General features: G+C 46.1%; 1 protein-coding gene across 1 annotated transcript; it reads right to left on the bottom strand.

Moving 5' to 3' along the window:
* Positions 1-459: 459 nt before the first annotated feature.
* CNMD (chondromodulin) lies at positions 460-15,581 on the bottom strand. Its single transcript, XM_074815574.1, has 7 exons — positions 15,463-15,581; positions 15,004-15,135; positions 12,436-12,576; positions 9,686-9,799; positions 6,853-7,006; positions 4,733-4,935; positions 460-2,347 (listed from the first exon to the last, which is right to left on the bottom strand). Exons 1-7 carry the CDS (start codon positions 15,532-15,534, stop codon positions 2,132-2,134), a joined length of 1,032 nt encoding a protein of 343 aa, XP_074671675.1. The 5' UTR covers positions 15,535-15,581; the 3' UTR covers positions 460-2,131.
* Positions 15,582-21,511: the final 5,930 nt, after the last annotated feature.

Here is a 21,511-nt window from a genome sequence, read left to right as displayed (position 1 = left end):
CTTGGCATGGTGCATACAGAAGAGTTCTCAAAGTGCACATGCTGCATGTGACAGTTTAAAGCATCCATGAGTAGGATGCTATTTTGTATCTTACATGCTTTGTGACTGTCTATAGAAAACAACTGATACGAGCCTGTGGGTTAGGAAGGGTTAGTATTGTTAAGAATGTGTAGATGTGACGATCACCTGCAAGATAGTTTTTTCTGTCTTCAGGAGACTGGTTTTGGTTTTGTTTTTTACTGGGGGGACAGGGATAAGCAGGTCACGGGTTGCCTCAAGATAGCCTTAGATGCAAAAGACAGCAACAGTCTAGTTCATATATACAGTCACATTTCCTTCTCTTTGCCTTCAGTGTTTCACTTGCTGATCCCCTTGTTTTTCTCTCCAGACAGTTCTTGAACATGTATGTAAAGGTACTGTTACACTTTCCATATTGAAAAAAGCACATAAAGCAACTGCCGTTTTTTAATGTATTTGTTTAATCTGCAGTAAAAAAGGAAAACTGACTTTTCTAAGCATATGAATGATGTACTTATAAAACAACATAATGATCCAAGGTAATTTTAATTTTAAAAAGCGGAAACTCAAATTTAACAGGCCTTGAAATCCCACTTCAAGAAATTTTTAATTTAAATGTTTCAAAGCAAGTCTGTTCTTCAGATTAAGTGAAGGTGAAGCTTATATTAAAAAAAGCTACAATAGAACAAAATACTGAATTCTATTCTCATTTAACACTTTGCTTTTTAGATATGCAGTTTAGCATTCCACATGAGGTTGTCTTTATTTTCTTTAAGCCACGATTATGTCAAATTAATTCCTCTTTTCTGTGTGTCACGCAGTGTTAATAACATTACTAGGCTTGCAACATCTCAAGAGCTGTTTGGTCACAAAAATGAATGCTCCAGAAAGTGAACTTTAAGAAAAATTGGACCTTTCTGTTTATAAAGCCAATGTAGATGGCTCCATAAACTCAGTGGTAGGGTTGAAGACGTGTGGTATGGATGAAGGCAGTGTAATACCTCTATCTTTGTTTTTCAAGGCTAGAAATCCAAAGTCATTCCATCTTTGTGTTTCAGCTTAGTACCTTTCTAAGAGATTTAATATGTAATAGGATCAATTCCAATAACTGCAGAGTTTGCTGAAGCAAAAAGGGTGAGGTTAGAAACCTTTTTCAATTTTTTTTTTCCCTCCTTACTGGTAAGCAGTTTCTCTTGCAGGGAACGAGGTTAGCTTCAGCGAAGCTAAAGGAGCTAGCATGAATGGCTGCTATCCATGTGAAATAAAGAGGGGTTGTAATCTTGTGTCAAAAGTGTCTAGTTCAAGGATTTATAAATACAGTGGCTGTTGTAGATTCTGAAGGGTCTTGAGACTCTTTGGTCTGCAACTGCATGTAAATACTTTTGCCGTAGTAGCTGGATAGCAGATACTTGTTAGACACTACAGTGGTATCATGGATACAAGATTCTTGATGCTGGGGCTTCTTTGATGTTGGGATGTGCGAAGGGTTTTGATTTTGTGGCCACGCACATTCCCTTCCGCAGCCCCTTTTCCTGCTGTTTGTTTCCGATTTAGCACAATGTGCGCTTTCCCGTGTCCCCTGGAGCAGCTTTGTGGGAAAGGTATGCTGTAATTGGTTTATAACCATTCATAATGACCTGGCAACTCGGTATGAATAGCAATGGGGAGTAACTTAACTTGTGATTTATTTAAGTAAGCTACATGGATGAAAGGTACTCCCAAGTGTACAAGTTGAGCTTGTTGCCTAATTGGATGTAAATTTTCACATGTAGCTTGGAAAGAAAGGGTTTTGTTATGAAAGGCTAAATTTGGATTTATGAGCAAGCTTTTGGACTGCTAAACCAGTTTGTGAGCAAAGTTTAATAGTGCCTTTTTTTGGGATGTCTTAGTTTTTGAATTCAGTAAGTCCTAGTATATCCTTGTCATTTGTAAAGCTAATGGAATATTAACTTAAGATTTTTATTTACAGTTAGAATATCTGACCTTGCTTTTGGTGAGGTAACACACACTTTTATTTTAAAAGCCAGGATCAGTGCTGCTTTGGTTGTAGTCTTTTGCCAGTTTGTCGTCATTGCATTCCTGCTTATTTTGTCAAGGCTCTGATTGCTTTTTCTCACACAACACCCATGATACGAGCAACCCACCAGCTGCAGGGCATGATGATTCGGCAGGCAGTACGGCAGCCTTGGTAGTTGTAAGGCCATGGGTAGTAGCCCATGAGAGGCTCGCAAATTCTCTGGCACTGTGTGTAACTTCGTCTGCATTCAATGCAGCACACACCTAGGTGATCCAGCATGGGGTCAAAAGCCATCCCTTCACCTTCCAGTTGCTGAAATGTAAAATACTAAATGTCATCCTAGTGCTCTCATTCTCAGAGAATGTAGAATATACTGATGTTCCTGTTAACCCTACAAAGGGTAAAAACTGAAATCTTGGTCTTGTTGAAGTTAACAGAGCTCCCACTGACCGACCCATGCATCTTGCTTTTTTTTTTCTTTAGTTTTGCTCTGTTTGGTAGAGGTGTAGAATTGGTTCAGTCACCCGTGTGAAATGGAAAGAAACAACAGGGAGCTCTAACTTAATTATTTTTCTTCTACAGTCCTTGCAAAAGATCCAGCAGCAGTAAACTCCCAAGTTTTAAATATTGGATGGAAAAGATTTCAAGACAGTTATCAGGGTCTTTTATGTAGATGACAATGTCTGAAGTGTATGCTGTGTTTTTAATGTTTTAATTCTTGCATTTTAATGCTTTTTACAGTATTCCCAGGAAACTATTCAGTAAGCTATTACCCTGTAGTTTTCTGAATATTTCTGCCTCGTCTTTCAGTCTGCTTTTTTTTTCCCCCCATCTGCCACACTTAGGTGCATTGTGGACAGTGAGAATTTTGCCTGTTCTGTATCTGACAGTAAGGAGTTACATGGAGCGAGGCATGCATAAAATATGTGAAAGCAGGCTCTTACTGCTGCATTCACCCTTCAAAATTCCTTTCCTCCTTTCTGGGAAGAAAGTAACCTGGATATTCTGCTTCTTGAAACTCATTTATTCTTTTCCCATTGGTGTTATTTCAAGAAAAGCAGCTGCAAAGAGCACATGCTGGAGTAGCACTTAGCTTTTTACCTGACCATTTTTCATTCAGAAAACTAGCAGCACACTGAAACGTGAGGCACAGAAAGGTGCCATCTCTTGTCTGGGCTTGTACAGGACATTAGTGACAGCTCAGTGTTGTTTGGGCCCCCAGCGACCCATTCCCAGCACTGAGAGCAGGGAGGGTGTTGTTTCCTTGGGCAGGATTCATCATCCTTGAATTCAGATGTGAACTTCTACACCTGAGCTCATCATCCAGACTCCACTCATAGTGGGTGAAGAGAAATAGCTCTAGGGAGGATTCACTTCATCCTGCAGGAAAGACCTATAGTATAATTAACGGTCCTTTTGAATCAAATGAATTGATCTCTGAAGAAAGCTTGGATATAGGCATCCAGGCAATAACCGTTAGTGAAGGTGAATCCTGCCCTGCAGGCTGAGGGAAGTCTGGCGGCCGTATGGGACCGGACATTCTCTGCTTGGCCCCAGGGCCCTGTGGCTGGAGGAACAGACCTGTGGCAGTTGTTCTGCCACTGCCCTCCAGAGACAGGGCAGCTCAGACTCTGTGGATGTGGTCACATTAGTAGCTGTGAGGAGAAGTTACATTCCAGTGCTGCTGCTGTTTTACTGACCTCATGAGAGAGTCGATTTAGATCCACTTTATTTGGAGTGATTAATTTAAGTTTAATTAAGGGATGTCAACTCGGCAGAATGCTGTCACAGTATAATGATCTCCTGCTGTTGCATAAATGTCAAGTCAAAGCTGGGACTTATTTCTAAAGCAGGAGGCATTTATCTTGTGACAGTGTTGTATTAAAATGACTTACTCCTGCTGCACCAAATGGTGGGTATAAATTGTCTGGCGCTGGTGCAGTAGACTGGAAGGTGCCTACTGTACAGTCAGTTTTCCTGCAGCGCGCCAAAGGTGTTGGGACACAGCGGGGCGGCTCCTGTGCTCTTTCTGTGGGCTGCTTCGTCTCAAAGAGTGAGAACAAGTTTTGCGATAGTTATCCTCCACCCACTGTTGCTGTCTCTAAACAGGTTCTCCTCCGTGAATTGCGTGCTAGACTAGGGCTGTCTACTCTGATAGAGAAGAGGCTGAGAAAACAGATTTATTCGGCCTAACCCAGATCTCTCTGCAACCAGACACTACTACAGCTTTCCTCTGTAGTAGTCGCTTCTGATACTAATTTCTATTTGAGGGCAAAGTATGTTTCTAGCTACTGGACTCCTCCTTACATTATCAGTGATGGGGTTCAGCTGTCTGATCAAGACCAGCTTTGGCTTGTTTTCAGAAGGTGCTATCCCTGTCAGATCTCTCTAGTACTGCTTCCGTATGGACCTGGAAACCCTGCAAAGCAACTTGGCATCAACTTGCCTTAATCTTGCCACCTCCAAGTACTTGAGCTTGTTTCAGACTGAAGTCTAATGAAAACTGGGATGAGGGAGGGAGAAGAGGACTGAGGGAAGACTGTTTTGAGCTTATTAAGTGTTTTACAAGTCTGTAATTTCAGTGAAAAGCTGAACAGGCAAAGATTGTGCAGCTAAAAAAATGACAAACCCCACACCCACCATATTACCTGTCTACAACAGTCTCAGACTCTGAAAGATTACAGTGCAAATACTTACATTATATGGGTTGTCTGGATTAAGCGTTTGATCAGTTTCTTGTCCCATTGGCCTGGTTTCATTAGACTGGTCATCAAGCTCTTGAGTCAGCTGCGTAGTGGGCGACCTGGTGTTTACTTCTTCAGTAGCAGCTTCCAAGTCTTCCGTATCAAAGTTTGATTCTGATTGACGTTTGTTTCTCTTCATTTCTCTCCTTTGGTTATCTGAAGAATAATCATGAGAAGATAATCTTATCTTCAGCATGTCCTTGTATTTATCCACATATTATCTAAGATTTCAGTGATTTCTTTAAATATTAAAAAAAGGGGGAGGGCAGGGGGCAGAGGGAAAGATGAAACTGTGTGGTTGCAAACTTGATGAGCATCCCCATGGGAGCTGCTTGCCTTCCTGTGTTATATCTGCAGCCGATGCCAGTCCAAAGGGGTGTGAGATTGCCTTTTTTGCCCCTCCCTCTTCCTCCCCTTGAGGCAAAACAGGTGTGAGAAGATTTATTGAGGTTTTTTGACCCACCCTGTGGTCACTGATGTTAACTCAGCAACAGTTGCTAATGCTAGAAAGACAGGTCATATGCATCTTGCTTTTTTTTAAAGTGCTTTTGTGACAGACTGGTGCCCTGCTTCCAAGGGCAGCTGGTGAACCTGGTGGAAACAGCTTCTGAACAGCTTTGATACTCCTCTTTTGTTTCCCAATGGGATATGCAAGGACATGAAAAAAGTGGAAAATATTGGCAGTTTGGATCCACAGGTGCTCTAAAATGTGGTGGTTAGTCTTGTTTGTTTGTTTGGCTGAACATGAGCCAGCAGTGTGCCCAGGTGGCCAAGAAGGCCAATGACATCCTGGCTTGCATCAGAAATAGCGTGGCTAGCAGGGACAGGGAAGTGATCTTACCCCTGTACTCGGCACTGGTGAGGCCGCACCTCGATTACTGTGTTCACTTTTGGGCCCCTCACTACAAAAAGGACATTGAATTACTCGAGCGTGTCCAGAGAAGGGCAACGAATCTGGTGAAGGGTCTGGAGCACATGTCGTACGAGGAGCGGCTGAAGGAACTGGGGTTGTTTAGTCTGGAGAAGAGGAGGCTGAAGGGAGACTAGCTACCTGAAAGGAGGTTGCAGAGAGCTGGGGATGAGTCTCTTTAACCAAGTAATAAGTGATAGGACAAGAGGTAATGGCCTCAAGTTGTGCCAGGGAAGGTTTAGACTGGATATTAGGAAGCATTTCTTTATAGAATGGGTTGTTAGGCGTTGGAATGGGCTGCCCAGGGCAGTGGTGGAGTCCCCATCCCTGGAGGTGTTTAAGAGTCGGGTTGACGTAACGCTTAGGGATATGGTGTAGTTGAGAAGGGTGAGTGTTAGGTTAATTGTTGGACTAGATGATCTTCAAGGTCTTTTCCAACCTAGATGATTCTGTGATTCTGTTTGTTTTCCCCATCTCTGAGTGTTCTAATATTAATTGGACCAAGGAGGATTAAATCTTTTCAAGCCTTCTCCTCTCCTCCCAGGCCTGGAAGTCACTTGGAGAAGTTGCCATCTCCCTGGTGACTCCTGAACACCTTTGCTAAGCTTGGCTCTGGGTGATGGGAGTACTTGAGTCCTGGGACTGCCCCCAGGACCTCATAAACTTCATCCACCAGCTGCCTGGCTAAAGCATCTCGTCTGTCCACTCCACTGAAGTCCTCTGGAGAAGTGGGGTGCGAAACAGGACAGGCTGTGGTCCCAGGAGCTTGAGCTTGATATTCCCCAACTCTTGGCCAGGTATAGTGTTCCTGCTACCTGGTGTCATCTGCCTAAATGTTTTGGGGGCTAGTTTAAGCCGTTGTCTTGTACTTCTGTAGAAGGAGGCTGACCTCTCTGGGAATGTTTCACCTCATAGTAAGTCACCCATGTGGGCTATGTAAATTGTCTGAGGAAATACAAGTATGGAAAATGTCTAGTAAGTGTGGATAAACTCCAAACCTGCAATCTCGGCACCAACCCATAAGGGCTTGGGAAGGCAGGCTGGGCAAGGGAGGAAAGGATCCTGATTTCCCAGATGTGCAAGTCTCCATGGCAAACCTGATTTGCGGAAGGCATTTAGATGAAGGAAGAGATAACATACTTTTCAAATAAAAGAAGTGTTACCTTTGGGATATGTTGGTCGCAGCCAGAAAATTGGAAGATCCCCACAAAGCTCTAAAATTTTGGGGCTTAGGAAACTGTTATGCTTGATAGGCTCGTCTGCAGCCACCCAGATAAGAGAGTTTTCGTCAAATCTCACAGGCATGATTTCATCTTCCTGCAAATTGAAGACCATAAATCCTTTGCTGCTCATTGAACAGTCATGTGCCTGCTTGCTGTTAATTCTTGAGCATCAAACTGTATAATCATCCACTGCAGCTAATACCGAACATCCTTGTATTTCATGAATGTGAACGGATTGTACTGAGCCAAAGCCTGAGTGAAGGTTGCCACCACTGAAATGAATGGCAAAACTACTGTGAGCTTTGCTGGGGCTGAGATGTCACCTGTCTCTCTCGGAAGGCTTTTGCCCCATGTAAAGGACTAGGTGTCAGAGGTCTTTCAGCCCAAATCACCAGATTTTCGTGTGGCAGAAACTGTAAAGATTTACCACCTTCAGCAAAGCAGCAATGAAATACACCAGCTAAAACCAGGACCATAATCTTTTATCGTGCCCCATTCTCATTTGATGTAGTGCCAAAATATAACTATATTTACAATGGGGGAGAGGGGGGGAATCTTGTTCAGAAGTTTTAGAGAGGATTATAGCTTGAGAACTGCTCCAGCTTCCAGTTTTAAGTCAACGTGATCAGTCTGATTAAAGGTCTCTTTTGGTAAAAGCAATTCAATTGACCAAAAGCTTGAAGTGTGAGTTAAAGGAGCCTGCCTTTTTGAAGTATACCCTGCAGGTTTTTGGTTCATATCTTCAAAGTAATGTAGGAAAATGCCAGTGATTGATTCTTTAAAGTTGTTAGTTCAAAGTATTATTTTACATAAAATGTGTAAGTATTTTATAGCAACAGTGAAATATTAAAAGAAACCCAACTTTTGAATCATGAAAACCAGTATGATTTCAAAGTTAAAATTCTAAATTGCTTCCATAAAAGTCATCAAAACTTGTTATATAACTGACTAGATCAATTTATTCTGTCTAGTTGTTGTTCCTTTAGTGTGTTTATTGATTTCTTTTGTAGGTCTCAAGTCATCTAAGTTCACTATCCAATCTGCCTAGTGAGAAGTGCTCTTTATTTATAGTCTCCCACTTAAAGTTTTATCAGCATCAGAAGTATCTGAATCTAGTTTTCAGGAAAAAAAAGTATCCTTTGTTTCTGTTTGAGTTGATCCTGACTTGTGATCAGGCAGAGTTTGGGTATCTATAAAAGCTTATTTTAATCAATCATTTTTATTAGGCAGTGTTGGTTGTGATACATGATGTAAGAAAATGGCATATGCATACTTTCTCCTAAATACGTGTATATCAGAGAGAGGACTTGCCCTAGAAAAATAAATACTACTTTGCCATTCCCATCATACATCTAACCTGTGAAGCTGAGCAACAGGGAACAGTTAATATCCCAGCGGTAGCATTAAGTTGGCTGCTTCTCGTGGCCTCAGTGCATACGATTTATTGCAGTGGTTGTGTAGGTAATGCATCTCTGGAGAAGATGCACAGAAAACAGGACAAGGAAATAGGTTTACTGTAGCCAGGTAGAAGATTAGAAATAACTTTTTGAGTATTTTAGGATAATATCTTCAGGACTGTGACTTCATTTTCACAAAAAGATGAAAAATTGAAACCTTGACTTTAGGCAATAGTGCTAAATGAAGAGAAGAAGCTCAGCCTGCCTTTAAAATAAGGCAAGGTGGGAAAGATGTAGGTCCCTGCCTGCAATTTGGGCAAGAATCTCTTCCCCATCATGGGGAAAACCCTACCAACTTCAGGGGCCTTTAGCATTGCTGGTGCCTTGCTGACTTGGATTTAGAGAGACCTTTTCCCCCTTCATTTTAAAGCAGATGTTCAGTAATCACAGCACCACTGCAGGTAGGTGCAGCCTTACTAGTGTCTCTCTCCCAGCTAATTGTATCTGCTTTTAATTTCTTGGGATTGGAGCAAACCCAGGGAAAGGGGTTGTGAATCTCCTGTGCTCTCCTGCCAGCATCCAGGCTCAGCCATACACAAGTTACTAGGGCCACTCCTGTGTGAGCGATGGTTTTAGGGTCTGAGCTCTGGGAAACCCAGGCTTTGCGCACATAAAGCGATAGGCTTTTTTCCAAATGTGAGGTAATGAGAGGTTCTGGCAGTATCTGGGTGAGAACTGGAGTTTTTGTGGTGGTGTGATGTGGATTCCACAAAATTTAGTTAACACAATGTCCTAAAATGAAGTCTGATGCTGTCTAAGAAGGCAAATTCTTAATTTTTTTAAACTATTATTTTTTTCTGACTTAGCTGAATTTTTGCAGTAATGTTTTCCACAATTTCCCTTTATTGACTGTTTCAGAGGACTTGACTGATGAAGTCCCTGCTTCTGCTCAAGACGTTGATAGAAATCTCCTGGGATCTACCACAACCCCTCTTTGCATTGACTAAAACAGCTGCTTCTTCCATGCTCTCCCTTACAGCCTTGTGCACAGCCTGATCTCAGTCAGATGCTCTTATCACTGAGGTCTCCTATGGAATTGGTAGAAATGGTTTCTGGCTTCCCCCACTTGCTAATCTGCAGCCTCTCATGATGCCGCTGGACACAGAGACACGTCTGACACCGATCTTGCTTTTCTTACCTTTCAGGGACCCCTCGCAATCAGTCAATGAACCCTCAACTACCCTACCCTTCCCGCAACAACTCTACCACTGTCCACAGTGGCTTTCAAATGTCATTTTTATTTGTATTTAAAAATCACTTTAAGATCCTCTCTATACAAAGATTTGTTTAAAAAAATTAAACAAATTACCCCTTACCAACTCTGACGAGAGGCTCGCTTTAGTCATAGCATCAACTTCAGGGACGTGAGCTTTTGGCTGAGCTTTGATGTAACACTTTTCTCCTTCAGCAAAACGGATTCCAGTTATACCCTGCAAAAGCAGAAGGAAGGGGGTTGTGCGCAGCCCTCCAGCTCCCCACCACCCCCAAGAAAGCACTCAAGCTCTGCTAAAATTACCACCGAATTTTCAGTCTGAAGGTTAAATCGCATTTAAAACCAGATGCAATAAAACTCTCTTCCCTCATCATTTTAGCCTTATAGTTTTGGTCAAATGGGTCTAGAAGTTTTTGCTTGATTTCTGAAAGATGGGGGTGTTTTATATAAGTGCTTCCATGCCTGCTGTAGGCTACTTGAAGTAGCTCTGTTAAGGAATTAGTTGACACAATTTGAACTGTAATTTAGCACCTAACGTAGGCAGCCTCGAAACTGTGTTAGCTGGTGGTGCGGTACCCTTATGACACAGATTTACAAAAATACAGGGGCAGCTTGGTCCAATTTATAGACATAAGTAGCTGTGACAGCAAGGGGAAGCTCGTGATTGGGAATTTGGTGCAGAAATCTGCGTGTGGGACTTCCTTCATCTGGCCTACAAGGGTGAAATGCAGTTGCCTAAACTATGGATGTCTGGTTTTAAGCAAGAGAAAGGGTGTCCCAGCAGCTCCACAGGGCTACGGGTCTCCTGCAAGTCCTGGGTTGTACCTGCAAGCCCTGTGCCAGCACTTTAGGCACTAACATATGGCACAGAAACCTTGTCTGTAGTTTCAGTGTTTCTGCTGTAGGTTTTTGGGTACCCATAAAAGACCTCTCATGTTATTGATTTAGATACCTCGTTGCAGATGGCAAAACTTTTTTTTTTTAATAGGGTTGCACAAGCTCCATTCAACCGCCTAAATACAATTATCTAGTGCTATTTGAGGTGTGCTGGTTTTCTGCCTAGCCTCTAGCTGCCAGGACAGGGGGGCATGGGTGTCATCACGACCCCTCTTACCTGCCTTGTACGGGCTTCATGGATGCCTTGAGCATCTCATGCAGCTTGAGATGGACAGCACAGAGGCACCTGAGTCTTGTCCTGTGTGCCTGCAAGTCCTGTACAGTTGGACAGACACCCATCAAAACAAAATTACTAAAGCAGTAAGAGAGGGGATGGCAGTGCAGGGATGGGTGCACAAGGGAATGAGACTCTGTGGTGCACCGAGCATGATAGGAGTATCCTAATATTGCCAAATCCAAGTCTTCACTGACCGTGCAATCATTCAAGCGGTGCCAGTCAATCCAAAGCTGCTGATGTAAATACTTGGCTGTTAGAAGCGCATCTCTTCAATTTCTCTCTCCTTTATGTGCATTCTTGGCTCAAAAACCAACTGGCAGCATCCCTTTGCTCTCGCTGAGCCTGTCCCTGGCGTGCTCTAATTACAAGTGGGCACCATCCCTGTGAGGTCCCTTTAGCTGCTTGGTGATGGGAGCTGATTTCTGACCTGGCTGTGACAGGCGATGGCTTACCAGCAGCACACACAGAGGCAATATGAATTCAGCATCTCTCTGGTGGGCTGATGCTTTTGTGCAGATGTGGGAAGTGCAAAGGCAAATGAGAAGAGCTTGTTGTGGGTGCTCCTATTCAGCTAACTAATAGTGTTGCTATGGTGATGTTAACAAGAGTTTTGTAAAGGCTGAACCGCAGCTGTTGGGAAAGTTGGGGTCCTGGGTCTCCTGGCGTGGATTTGTTTGTACTTGCTAAGAAGCCAAGGAGCTGAATTTTCTTGCCTTTTTAGATTCAGCAAGGGGAAGGTGGCTGCTCCAGAAGCCCTGGGTAAGTCTTGTTAGCAGCAGCAGCATCTTTACTTTAGGTGCTGCTTTGACTTACAAAGGACTTAATGCTGAAGTGTTTCACACCTGACAACATTAATTGCAGGATCTGGACCCTGTAAATCTGCAACATCATGTGCCTTTAGTAGCTCAGAGGTGGTACAGCTCAGTGAACCGCTTCTATCTGAGCTGTAGAGCTCTGCTGAAATTCAGCATCTGTTAGTTCAGGCTCTGTGCTGAGCATCCACAGCCAAGCTGCTGGAGTACCCAAATGTGTTTTCTGTCATCCCAAGTGGCCCAGCACCGTGCGTTTGGTGCACAGATGCATAAGCTATGCTAAATGTCTCCATCCTCTCCCCTGGGGATGAACCCAGGCCAAGCCATGGAGAGCAGCTCCCATCCTTGATGTCAGGGCAGAGCAAGCTGCCTGGGTCCAGTGCTGTACAGTGGTCTCTCCTTGGTGTGTACTTGGTTTACTGTGTGGACCCTATGCTCCTAAAGCAGTGATGTTTTGGGGAGGGGGAAGTGGTTTTTCCAGTTCGAATCATATGAAATCCTGCAAGGGCTGTGTCACAGCCTGCCAGAACATTTTTCTAGCAAGACCCCAAGGGCATATGTTGTAGCTCTGTTCAATGGTTTGAAAATGCTAAGTGTTATGTGGAGCCAAACCTGATGCAACCTAATCCATACTGCTTCCCGGAGTGGGATCTGGCACGGCCTATCCCCAAAAGGCACTTAGACTTTGTTTTGGAGGAAACTGCCTGTCTCACAGTGAAAGCAAGCCAGGAGAGCAAGGATGTTTGTGTGGATAGTTGGGGGCTGGAACTGGAGACCGACTGGGCAGAGAAGTTGGGGCAGGGCAGGGTATCCTTAGAGTCCAGTGCTGGAGCATGTTACATGACAGACAAGGGTGGCAGTACTTACAATCTGAAAATCATGAACTTCAACAGCCTCTTCACTCCCACTTCCAGTTTTGAATGTTTCTAAGTTGTTTCCAGCATCTATTTCCATTGATCCGTCTTGTACTTTTCCATTAATGCTCATAGTATAGTGAACATTGTACACCTGGAATCGATAAAAGAGCAGTAGCACAGGTCAGTAATTGCTTATTGCCTTCCTCCTACACCAGGCGATGGGTCATTCTGACTGTCATATCCCTATTCAGGTCCTAACTTTTATTTCTGTAGGCATTTTGATAACCCTCCAACAACCAACACCACACTACTGCAAGGCAGAGGGTGGAGCACGTTGCCCGGGTAGGTTGTGCAGTCTCCGTCCTTGGAAGTTTTCAAGGTCCAACTGGATAAAGCCCTGAGCAACCGGTTCTGCCCCCACAGCTGCTCTGAGCAGCAGGGACTAGAGACCTTCTGAGGTCCCTCCTCAAGGGAGTACTCTGTTTTACTTGAAAAACAGTGTGGGGTGAGTCCACATCCAGGCTGACTCCAGCTTAAAAACCTTCTTCTAGGTCATATTTTAGGAATCGCTTCTTATGCTGGCATGATTCCCAAAGGAGAGCAGGAGTGAACATCCTGCTTTGAAGGAGGCCAACCCCTATTTATCTCTTAGGATGTTCTGCTGAGGTGCAGGAAAACAGGTTCCTCTTGAATATGAACATGCTTCCCAGCTTGTAATGGATGTGAACTTTGTTTAAATTGGATGTGAAGTTGTATAGACTCGTATTTTCCTTGTCAGCGTATTTCTTCTTATCCTATTTTCAATGAGGAAAGCTGCAGTGTGGTTTGTATTTGCTGGGGGACCACAATCTGTAAAGGGGTTTTGCGATTCTCTCATGCAGCTCTGCTAAAAGTGCTGCACAAGCAGCTTACTTTTGGTCTTAAAAAAGCCTTACAGCATTTTAATGAAAAATTTACACTGACAGCTAGAGACAAATTTCTTCTTCTCTCACCTTCACTCAGGAAAGTCTAAGGTGCTAAAGATTTATGGTTCCTCAGTTATACAGATTCAGTCCCCTATTCTTCACTGTCTAGGACTCCTGCTGAACGTGGTCCATAAAACCAGACCAATGTACATGGTCTCTCCTCCTAGGGGCTGAGACACAGTTGAGACTTTGTTACCCCTGTCAGTAATGTCAGAATTTAAAGATTTAAAATAAAAATGCTAATTAAAAAAATGCCTTAAATTTTTTTATGAGTGATGCTAAATGTGATTTTTACAGTTGCTTCCTAAACATTTGCAAGTCAAGTGTAGCTTTCTGAGTTTGAAGGCAGCTTGCAAAAAATAACTCTAAGCTTTCCTAGTGTCTTTACCTGGAGATCAACTTGGAAGCTTAATGACAACTATGAATGTGACACATTTCACAAAGCAGAATTTAGATGACAGGAGCAATCAAAAAAAGGAAACTTTGTCCTGTGCTCCGCAGATGCACCCACCCCCTCAGAGCTGAATGCGCCTTACCCCTTCCCTGCCTACTTACCCGTTCGGGTCCCTCTCCCTTTTCAAAAGCCTACAGAAGCAGATGGCTCTTAAAGCGCATCCTGGAGGTCAGCAGCGTGCCCTGTCTTTTTGGTGTAAAACCTTGTACTTTCTGATGATCTGAATGATTCCTACGTGCACGGGTGTATCTCACCGGGGAACCTCTGCTCTAGCTGCTGGGATTCGCACAAAGGTCTCCTTGATGGTGGCTGGCGTGTGGCTGGAGGCGGTACAAAATTTCTTCCAAAGTAAATTCAAGGACACTAATTGCACTTGCGGAGCAAGCTGATTCACATGTGCACCATCATGTTTCAAATGTGTTTTAAACCAAAATCTTATGTAAACAGAAAGAAAAGTTAATATATAAACATGTTCTAATGTGCTGAAGTTTGATTCTTAAACTGAGCAGTAGCTTCTCAGTTTTGGTCTTTGCATACAGGGTTTTTCATGTAGCCCAGAAAGTGTAAATAATAAAACTTATCATGACTTTAAAAATTGTTCCACAGCTGCTAACCATAAACACCTCTGTGTACACACAGTCATATGAACCACCAGAGTGAAATAATGGTGCCTGTTAATGGGTTAAATATAGCATTACATATTTGAGGGTCCAGGTAGAATCTGGACCAAGAATGCAGATGATGTGAAAAAGGCATTTACACATTTCAATGCTTTTTTTGTCCTGGGAGCTGGAGTTTGCCCAGGATCTGAATCCCCGGGGACTTGTTGGGGTTTGAGTTCGCTGAGGATTTGCAAGCAGAAATCAATGTAGCGTCTGTGCTCTCAAAGATATGTTTCGTGTTCATTAATAAATGTGCTTCCAGGAGGCTCCATCCAAACGGCCAGTAAAGATAATGATTATGAGTTAGTTTCTTAGGGGTTGTTTGGGCGTTTTTTTGTGGATTTTTTTTTTGAAAGCATGCTAAAAAAATAAAGATCTGCTTAAAGACCTCTTTATCGATCTCGCAAGAAGAGTTTCCAGCCTGTGCCCCTCCTTACGTGCAGCCAGCTCGCCCCCCGCCCCCCCCGATGAGAGGATGCGCTCCAGGCTCGGCTCACCTGCCGCTCGGTGGCTTTCCAGAAGTAGAAGGCGCCGATGGCCCCGGCCAGCAGCAGGAGGGCTCCGGCGATCAGCACCGCTGCACCCGCCTTCAGCAGCCGCCCCGGCCCGGGGGGCGCCGCCGCGTACGCCTGCGGAGAGCGGGGTGCTGGTGCGGGACAGGGACCCCCCGGGCCGGGAGAGCCTCCGCCCCCCAGCACGGCGGGGACCCCCGTTCGGGCCCCCACCCGGCCCCGGTCCCGTCCTGACCCTCCGTTCCGCCGCGTCCCGGTCCTGACCCGGCCCGACCCGATCCGTTCGGTCCTGATCCGATCCGACCCGACCCAGCCTGAACCCACCCGACCCCTTTTGTTCCGATCCGACCCGTCCTAACCCGACCCATCCATCCCGGCCCGCCCCGGCCCGCTCGGTCCCGTCCCGTCCCGTCCCGTCCCGCCCCGGCGCCCGGCAGCACTCACGGGGGGCAGGCACTGCTCCACATCGTCGGGCCCCGCTCGGGCGATCGGCACCTTCTCGGAGCCCTCTGCCATGGCTGCCGCGGGAGGGAGAGCTGCCCCGGGCTCCTCTACCGCCCCGCTCCCGGCCCCGGCCCCGTGCCCGGCCCCGGCCCCGTGCCCGGCCCCGGCCCCGACGGGGGGGCAGCACCGCCCCGGCCCGCCCCGGCCCCGGCCGGCGGGGAGGCGGCACCGGCCAGGCCCCGACGGGAGGGCAGGACCGCCCCCGGCCCGGGCACAATGAGCCCCTTGAGCTGCCCAGCAGCCGTCGGAGCTCCCCGAGGCTGTGACCCCCTGTAGCTGCCCCGTCCCCCCCATCCCATCCCATCCCGTCCCGTCCCATCCCGTCCGGTCCGATTCCGTTCCCGGGGCTTGTCTCCAGCTTTAGAGACGGGGAAGTCAGGGGCATATAGGGGGTACACACACACACATATCCCCCCCATGCTATTGCGGAGAGAAGAGGTGCCCCAGCAGACAGACGGTCGTCGTAAAAAGCAGCTTTTAAAATAGAACAGCATTTTAACTGCTTTTTTACACTTGCCACAGGAATTCACAGACGCTGGAGCTGACAAGCTGCTGTTCGGTGACTGCTCTGCAAAACACCTCAATGCGTGGCACACGCAAACAGCCCTGCCTCCAGCTGAGCCCCGTGTCGAGCCTGGGCGCAGCCTGGGAAGCGGAGCAGAGAGCCCAGGCCTGGCACAGGATCAGCGGAGGCGAAGTGCGGGGGGGAGTAATTTCATCTTTTCATTTTAAAATGTCACGGATACCTTGCGTCCTGACCTCTAAAGTGGACGCATGCCTGGGATTTCTTCCATTTCCTTGTCACTCAGGATGCTGTTGGTTTTTTGAGCATCTAAAGTACAGTGGGATCATAGAGGAATTTGTGTTGGAAGGGATGTTCATCTGCATCTGTTTGTTCATTCTAATATTGTACATAAGAAGCTTTTAAGGGCTACAACTGGCTATGTGTGGCTGTCCATGTGTCCATCAGCATCCATGTTTCATGCACCACAGGGATGATCCATGCGTGTGTCTGTGTGCACTCTTTGATGCTGGAGAATGAACAGTCAGTGCTGGACCCCTTTGGGGCTGTGACATTATCAAACACAGAGCAGAGTATCGTTTGTAAGGTTGGAAGCAGAGAAAAAAAATATCAACTGCACAAAACCCTGCTCTGCCCTGCCCTGCTTGCTCAGTGGCCCAGCTCCTGTTACCCAGACAGGCAATGACACTGGGGTGGGGGCTGTTAAAGTGGGGAGACCCTGCCACGTGGGGCCCCATCTCTCTCTGGAGGAGCACCTACGGTAACCAGCCCTGCCATAGCAATTTTTTTTTTTTCAAAGTATGCATCTCCGTTCATATTTCTCTTCCCCTCTCTTCTCCATTCTGCTTGTCTGGCAGGTCTACGTCTCCTTGCTCAGCTGTTGCACACTACTGACATGTCCCCCATCTTAAACCTTCTGGGGTCTTGACAGCAGAGGCCAGCTGATGACCCTGTCCCACGAGGCTCATCCCAGCTCTGTGTGCCCTCAAGAGGCAGGTTTGGCCTCTGCAGTTGATTTCCTGCACTTGCCTCTCCTCTGCGCCCCACTGCAAAAATCTGTCTTGTTTTTCATGTCTAAATCCCCTCACTGACATCACCAATAGCTTAAAAACCATCATCAAGCAACACAAAAGTGGAAAAAACTTGTCTGTTTGGCTGATTGCCTTGCATCCGCGTGCTTGCAGACCAAATCCCAGACACAAGATCCCTGTTTTCCTTCCCTTCAACCCAAATTCATCCTTCCCGTCGATTACTGTTGTTAACAATCAGACCTTTAACAAAATTTTAACAGGCATAGTTGCTGCCGAAAATAAACACAATCACAGCTCATTAAATCAAAAGCGAAGCCTACTGTGCAACTTCCTAAACTAGGGCATATTCTAGCCTGCTCTAGAATGACATACTGTTGTAGGTTGGGGCTAATAATAAGATTATGATCCTCTTCATTAGCAAGTATTTTGTTACACCAAAAATCTCGTGAATGGATATGTCTATCTTGGCAAAATGTGAGAATCCCAGCCTTTGATCTCAAACTTCCATTTAGCATCGCTGCTTTAAAAAGACAGATTTATTTTAAGGCCCCTGAGCTTGTCTCCCATGGGAAAACGTGCCAGGGAGGGAGCGCTTGCCCAGGAAGAGCTGCTGCTCGCTGGGGTTTGGCTTGTTTGAGCTGCTTCGCTGCGACTGAGGTGGGGGACAGCACTCATCAGAGTGCCCAATGACTCCTTCCCCGGGGTGCGAATGGAAGGACAGAGGGAGGCTGCGCTATTTTGGCTAGCAAAAGGGCAGCTGAGGGTGTTGAGGAGGAGTGTTAGCAAACACACTATCGGTGCAAGAAATAATAGGGGTAATTAATACATCTGTGCTGGATATTTGAGAAGGTATCTTCACTCCAGGTGCTGTGTGGTGAAGTGCAATATCACCCCTGGGAACAAAGAGGATGGGGTGGGAGGGCTCACCCCCACCCTTCTGATGGGGCAGCGGTGGCCCTGGCAGGTTTGGCTTGGGCAGACTCCTGCCATCCCAAACAATGGTGCCAGCCACGAGCCGATCCACAGGGATGGGTGCCCAGCTGCTGGTCCTTGGTGGGCTGGGGTGTGAGACGGGTCCTGCTCGTGAGGGGAGGTGTGGGTGGGAGAACCGGTCCTTTGGGAGGGAGCTGTTCTGCCCAAACCCTGGGAGAGAAGCTGTGCAGCACTTCCTCCTCAAGTCAAAGTGCAAATCCTCTGAGTAATCCTTCAAACATATTTTTCTCATGCAGGGAACAATCCCAGATATTTTTTTTGTTTCCAACTCAGAGCATCACTCCCTCTTCTTTTGTTCCATGGGCAGAGGAAGAGCAGCATGAAATTTCAAGCAGACAGAGGAGAAAAAAAATGTTCCTGTTATACGATTTGCAGCTTACCACCTCTAGTTAACCCCTATGCTCATGCTTTGCCTTTTATGTAGGCACATATCTGTTTTCCTCGGATGGTGTGGGGAGCACATATTCTGCTGTTTGATTGATTAGGTGACAAGAGAGAAGACAGGATTTTTTTAGAGAGATGCAAATCCATACAAACAGCTCAGCATTCAGCAGCTCCAGACACTCGCTGCGGAGCGCAAAGATGAGTGCGACAGCCAGTGTTTGCAGGGCTTAGGACAAAAAAAAACGTGACTTGCCTTTCACCAGCTGAATTCTTCATTTGCAATAAAGATGACGATGATACTAGTGTCTGAGCTCAGTCTCCTCTCTAAATAACATGTGTGTGCTCAGCTGGATTAAGCCAACTTCTGAGACTAGAAATCATAATAACAGTCTTTTACAGGACAGCCTTTCTGGTCGTCTAATACTATTATCCTCTGGGCTGAAAAGCATTCCAGAGTACTTGGCGTGCTACAATGAATGTGAGGTTGCTTAGCTGATAGTACTGGCTTGTCTCAAGGAAGCATATTTTCTCATTATTTTTCAGTTTAAAGAAAAAGTTTAGAAGGAGAAATGGAAATATTAAAAATGAGAAAGATTTGGTGATGCTGTGTGCCTTTCTGTAAGTCTCTCATGGTGTCTTATGAATTTCATCTTCATTTTCTAAGTGTTCCAAATAGTTATTTGAACTCTGTGATGGCCTGAACAGAAATTTGTGAGGGCTACTGAGACCAGGCACCTGACTCACTGCTCTGCTTTTCCATGGGTTTACACCACCACAGCACAGTGCTGATTTGGCTCCAACTTACTTGATGTCTCTTCAAAATAATCAAAGTCCTTTGGGGAAAGAAGTCCCACAGGAAAAGAAAATCCTGGCTTTGGTATTGTGGTGGGTTGACCTTGGCTGGATGCCAGGTGCCCACCAAGCCACTCTATCACTCCCCTCCTCAGCTGGACAGGGGAGAGAAAATAAAATGAAAGGCTCATGGGTTGAGATAAGGACAGGGAGAGATCACTCACCAATTACCATCACGGGCAAAACAGACTCGACTTGGGAAAATTAGTTGCATTTATTACCAATCAAATCAGAATAGGGTAATGAGAAATAAAATCAAATCTTAAAACCACCTTCCTCCCACACCTCCCTTCATCCTGGGCTTAACTGCTCCCGATTTCTCTACCTCCTCCCCTGCAGTAATGCAGGGGGATGGGGAATGGGTGTTATGGTCAGTTCATCACACGTTTCTGCTGCTCCTTCCTCCTCAGGGGGAGGACTCCTCACACTCTTCTCCTGCTCCAGCATGGGGTCCCTCCCATGGGGGACAGTCCTCCATGAACTTCTCTAGCATGAGTCCTTCCCGCGGGCTGCAGCTCTTCACGAACTGCTCCAATGTGGGTCCCTCCCATATGGTTCAGTCCTTCAGGAACAGGCTGCTCCAGCGTGGGTCCCCCACAGGGTCACAAGTCCTGCCAGCAAACCTGCTCCAGCGTGGGCTCCTCTCTCCACGGGTCCACAGCTCCTGCCAGGAGCCTTCTCCAGCGTGGGCTTCCCACAGGCTCACAGCCTTCTTCGGGTGCATCTACCTGCTCCGGTGTGGGCTCCTCCCCGGGCTGCAGGTGGAGATCTGCTCCCCCGTTAACCTCCGTGGGCTGCAGGGGCACAGCCTGCCTCACCATGGGCTGCACCAGGGGCTGCAGGGGAATCTCTGCTCTGGTGCCTGGAGCACCTCCTGCCCCTCCTTCTTCACTGACTTTGGTATCTGCAGAGCTGTTTCTCAGATATTCTCGCTCCTCTCTCTGGCTGCAGTTGCACAGGGGTTTTTTCCCCTTAAATAAGTTATCACAGAGGCTCTACCACTGTCACTGATGGGCTTGGCCTTGGCCAGTGGCAGGTCCATCTTGGAGCTCTATTGGACATAAGGGAAACATCTAACAGCTTCTCATAGAAGCCACTCCTGCAGCTCCCCCCCCCCCCCCCCCCCAACCAAAACCTTGCCATGCAAACCCAATACAGATATTTAACCCATGACAGCCTGAGGATTTTGAGAAACTCTAAGGCTTCTTGCTGGCAGTGAGACCAAAGGATAAAAGACCATGTATGTATGTCATCACCACAGCTCTTGTTTCTGCAGTGGTCCTGGATGTTGTGGTGTCCCTGGGATGCTTGCTTTTCCTCCTCTCCCCTCTGCCCCGTGCGTGGGGTGTGCTGACACAATCCTCCCTTCTTTGACCAGCAACACATGAAATTTCAAACACCAAAACCATTGTTTTTCCTGGTAGGCTGTGAAATTCTCCCTGGAAAGCCCTGCAACATCCCTTGCTCTGGTGCTACTCTCTGGAGAAGATGGGCATCCTCGTTTGCTCTGCTCGGGGTGTGTCCCCAGAAGCAGGATGGCAAGGCGCAGCTGAGCTGGCCCCACTTGAAAGGATGGCCTGAAATGTGCTCAGTGCAGGACCTCGCTCATCCTGCATCCTTCCTCCTCTCCTGCGGTCGGGTGAGGACATATGGCCCATCGCAGTTTGCTCTTCCTCACCCCAGGACAATAAAGGCTGATTTGTTTTTCCCCAGGGCTGAATCCCATCTATCCATATGTCTCCATCTTATTTTCTTAATTTAGCTAGTGGCTGTGCCTTCTGTTTTCCTCAAATTAAAGAAATAAAATAAAATAACTGGCTGTCATTACATGCTTTCATTCCTACCTTTAACGATGTGGTCTCTTTTGTAGCTATTCTGTGTAAATTGCTCATAGGCTACTTTCTTTCTTAACCTCCAACCACAGCTTTGTGCTTTGGAGATAGTTATTATCTTAAACAACTTGGTAGCATCAATCTGTTTCTTTCCCAGAGGCTTCTTTACACTTTGATGAGAAATCTGCTAAGTTTCTTTTTGCTTTGTAGCAAAGGCCGAGCCTGGCTTTTTTTTTTTTTTTTTTTTAACTCATCCAAAAGTACCCATGAATCAAGTATATTTCTCTTTTTCGATCTATGCACTGTTCTTCTAATAATTTCATGTTCTGACTTTAGAGAATATTTCCCAATGAGATTGTCCCGGAGGCGCCTGC

This window comes from Strix aluco, chromosome 2 (genome assembly GCF_031877795.1).
Source record: "Strix aluco isolate bStrAlu1 chromosome 2, bStrAlu1.hap1, whole genome shotgun sequence".
Classification (NCBI taxonomy): Eukaryota; Metazoa; Chordata; class Aves; order Strigiformes; family Strigidae; genus Strix; species Strix aluco.
This window is presented reverse-complemented; position numbering and strand designations above follow the sequence as displayed.

Excerpts from the sequence above, each read along its gene's own strand:
- CNMD (XM_074815574.1), bottom strand. The coding sequence starts at position 15,534 with ATGGCAGAGGGCTCCGAGAAGGTGCCGATCGCCCGAGCGGGGCCCGAC. Across the intron at positions 15,136-15,462 it reads TGGAGCAGTGCCTGCCCCCC|GCGTACGCGGCGGCGCCCCC; the intron begins GTGAGTGCTGCC and ends CGCTCTCCGCAG. Across the intron at positions 4,936-6,852 it reads GCGACCAACATATCCCAAAG|ATAACCAAAGGAGAGAAATG; the intron begins GTAACACTTCTT and ends ATTATTCTTCAG.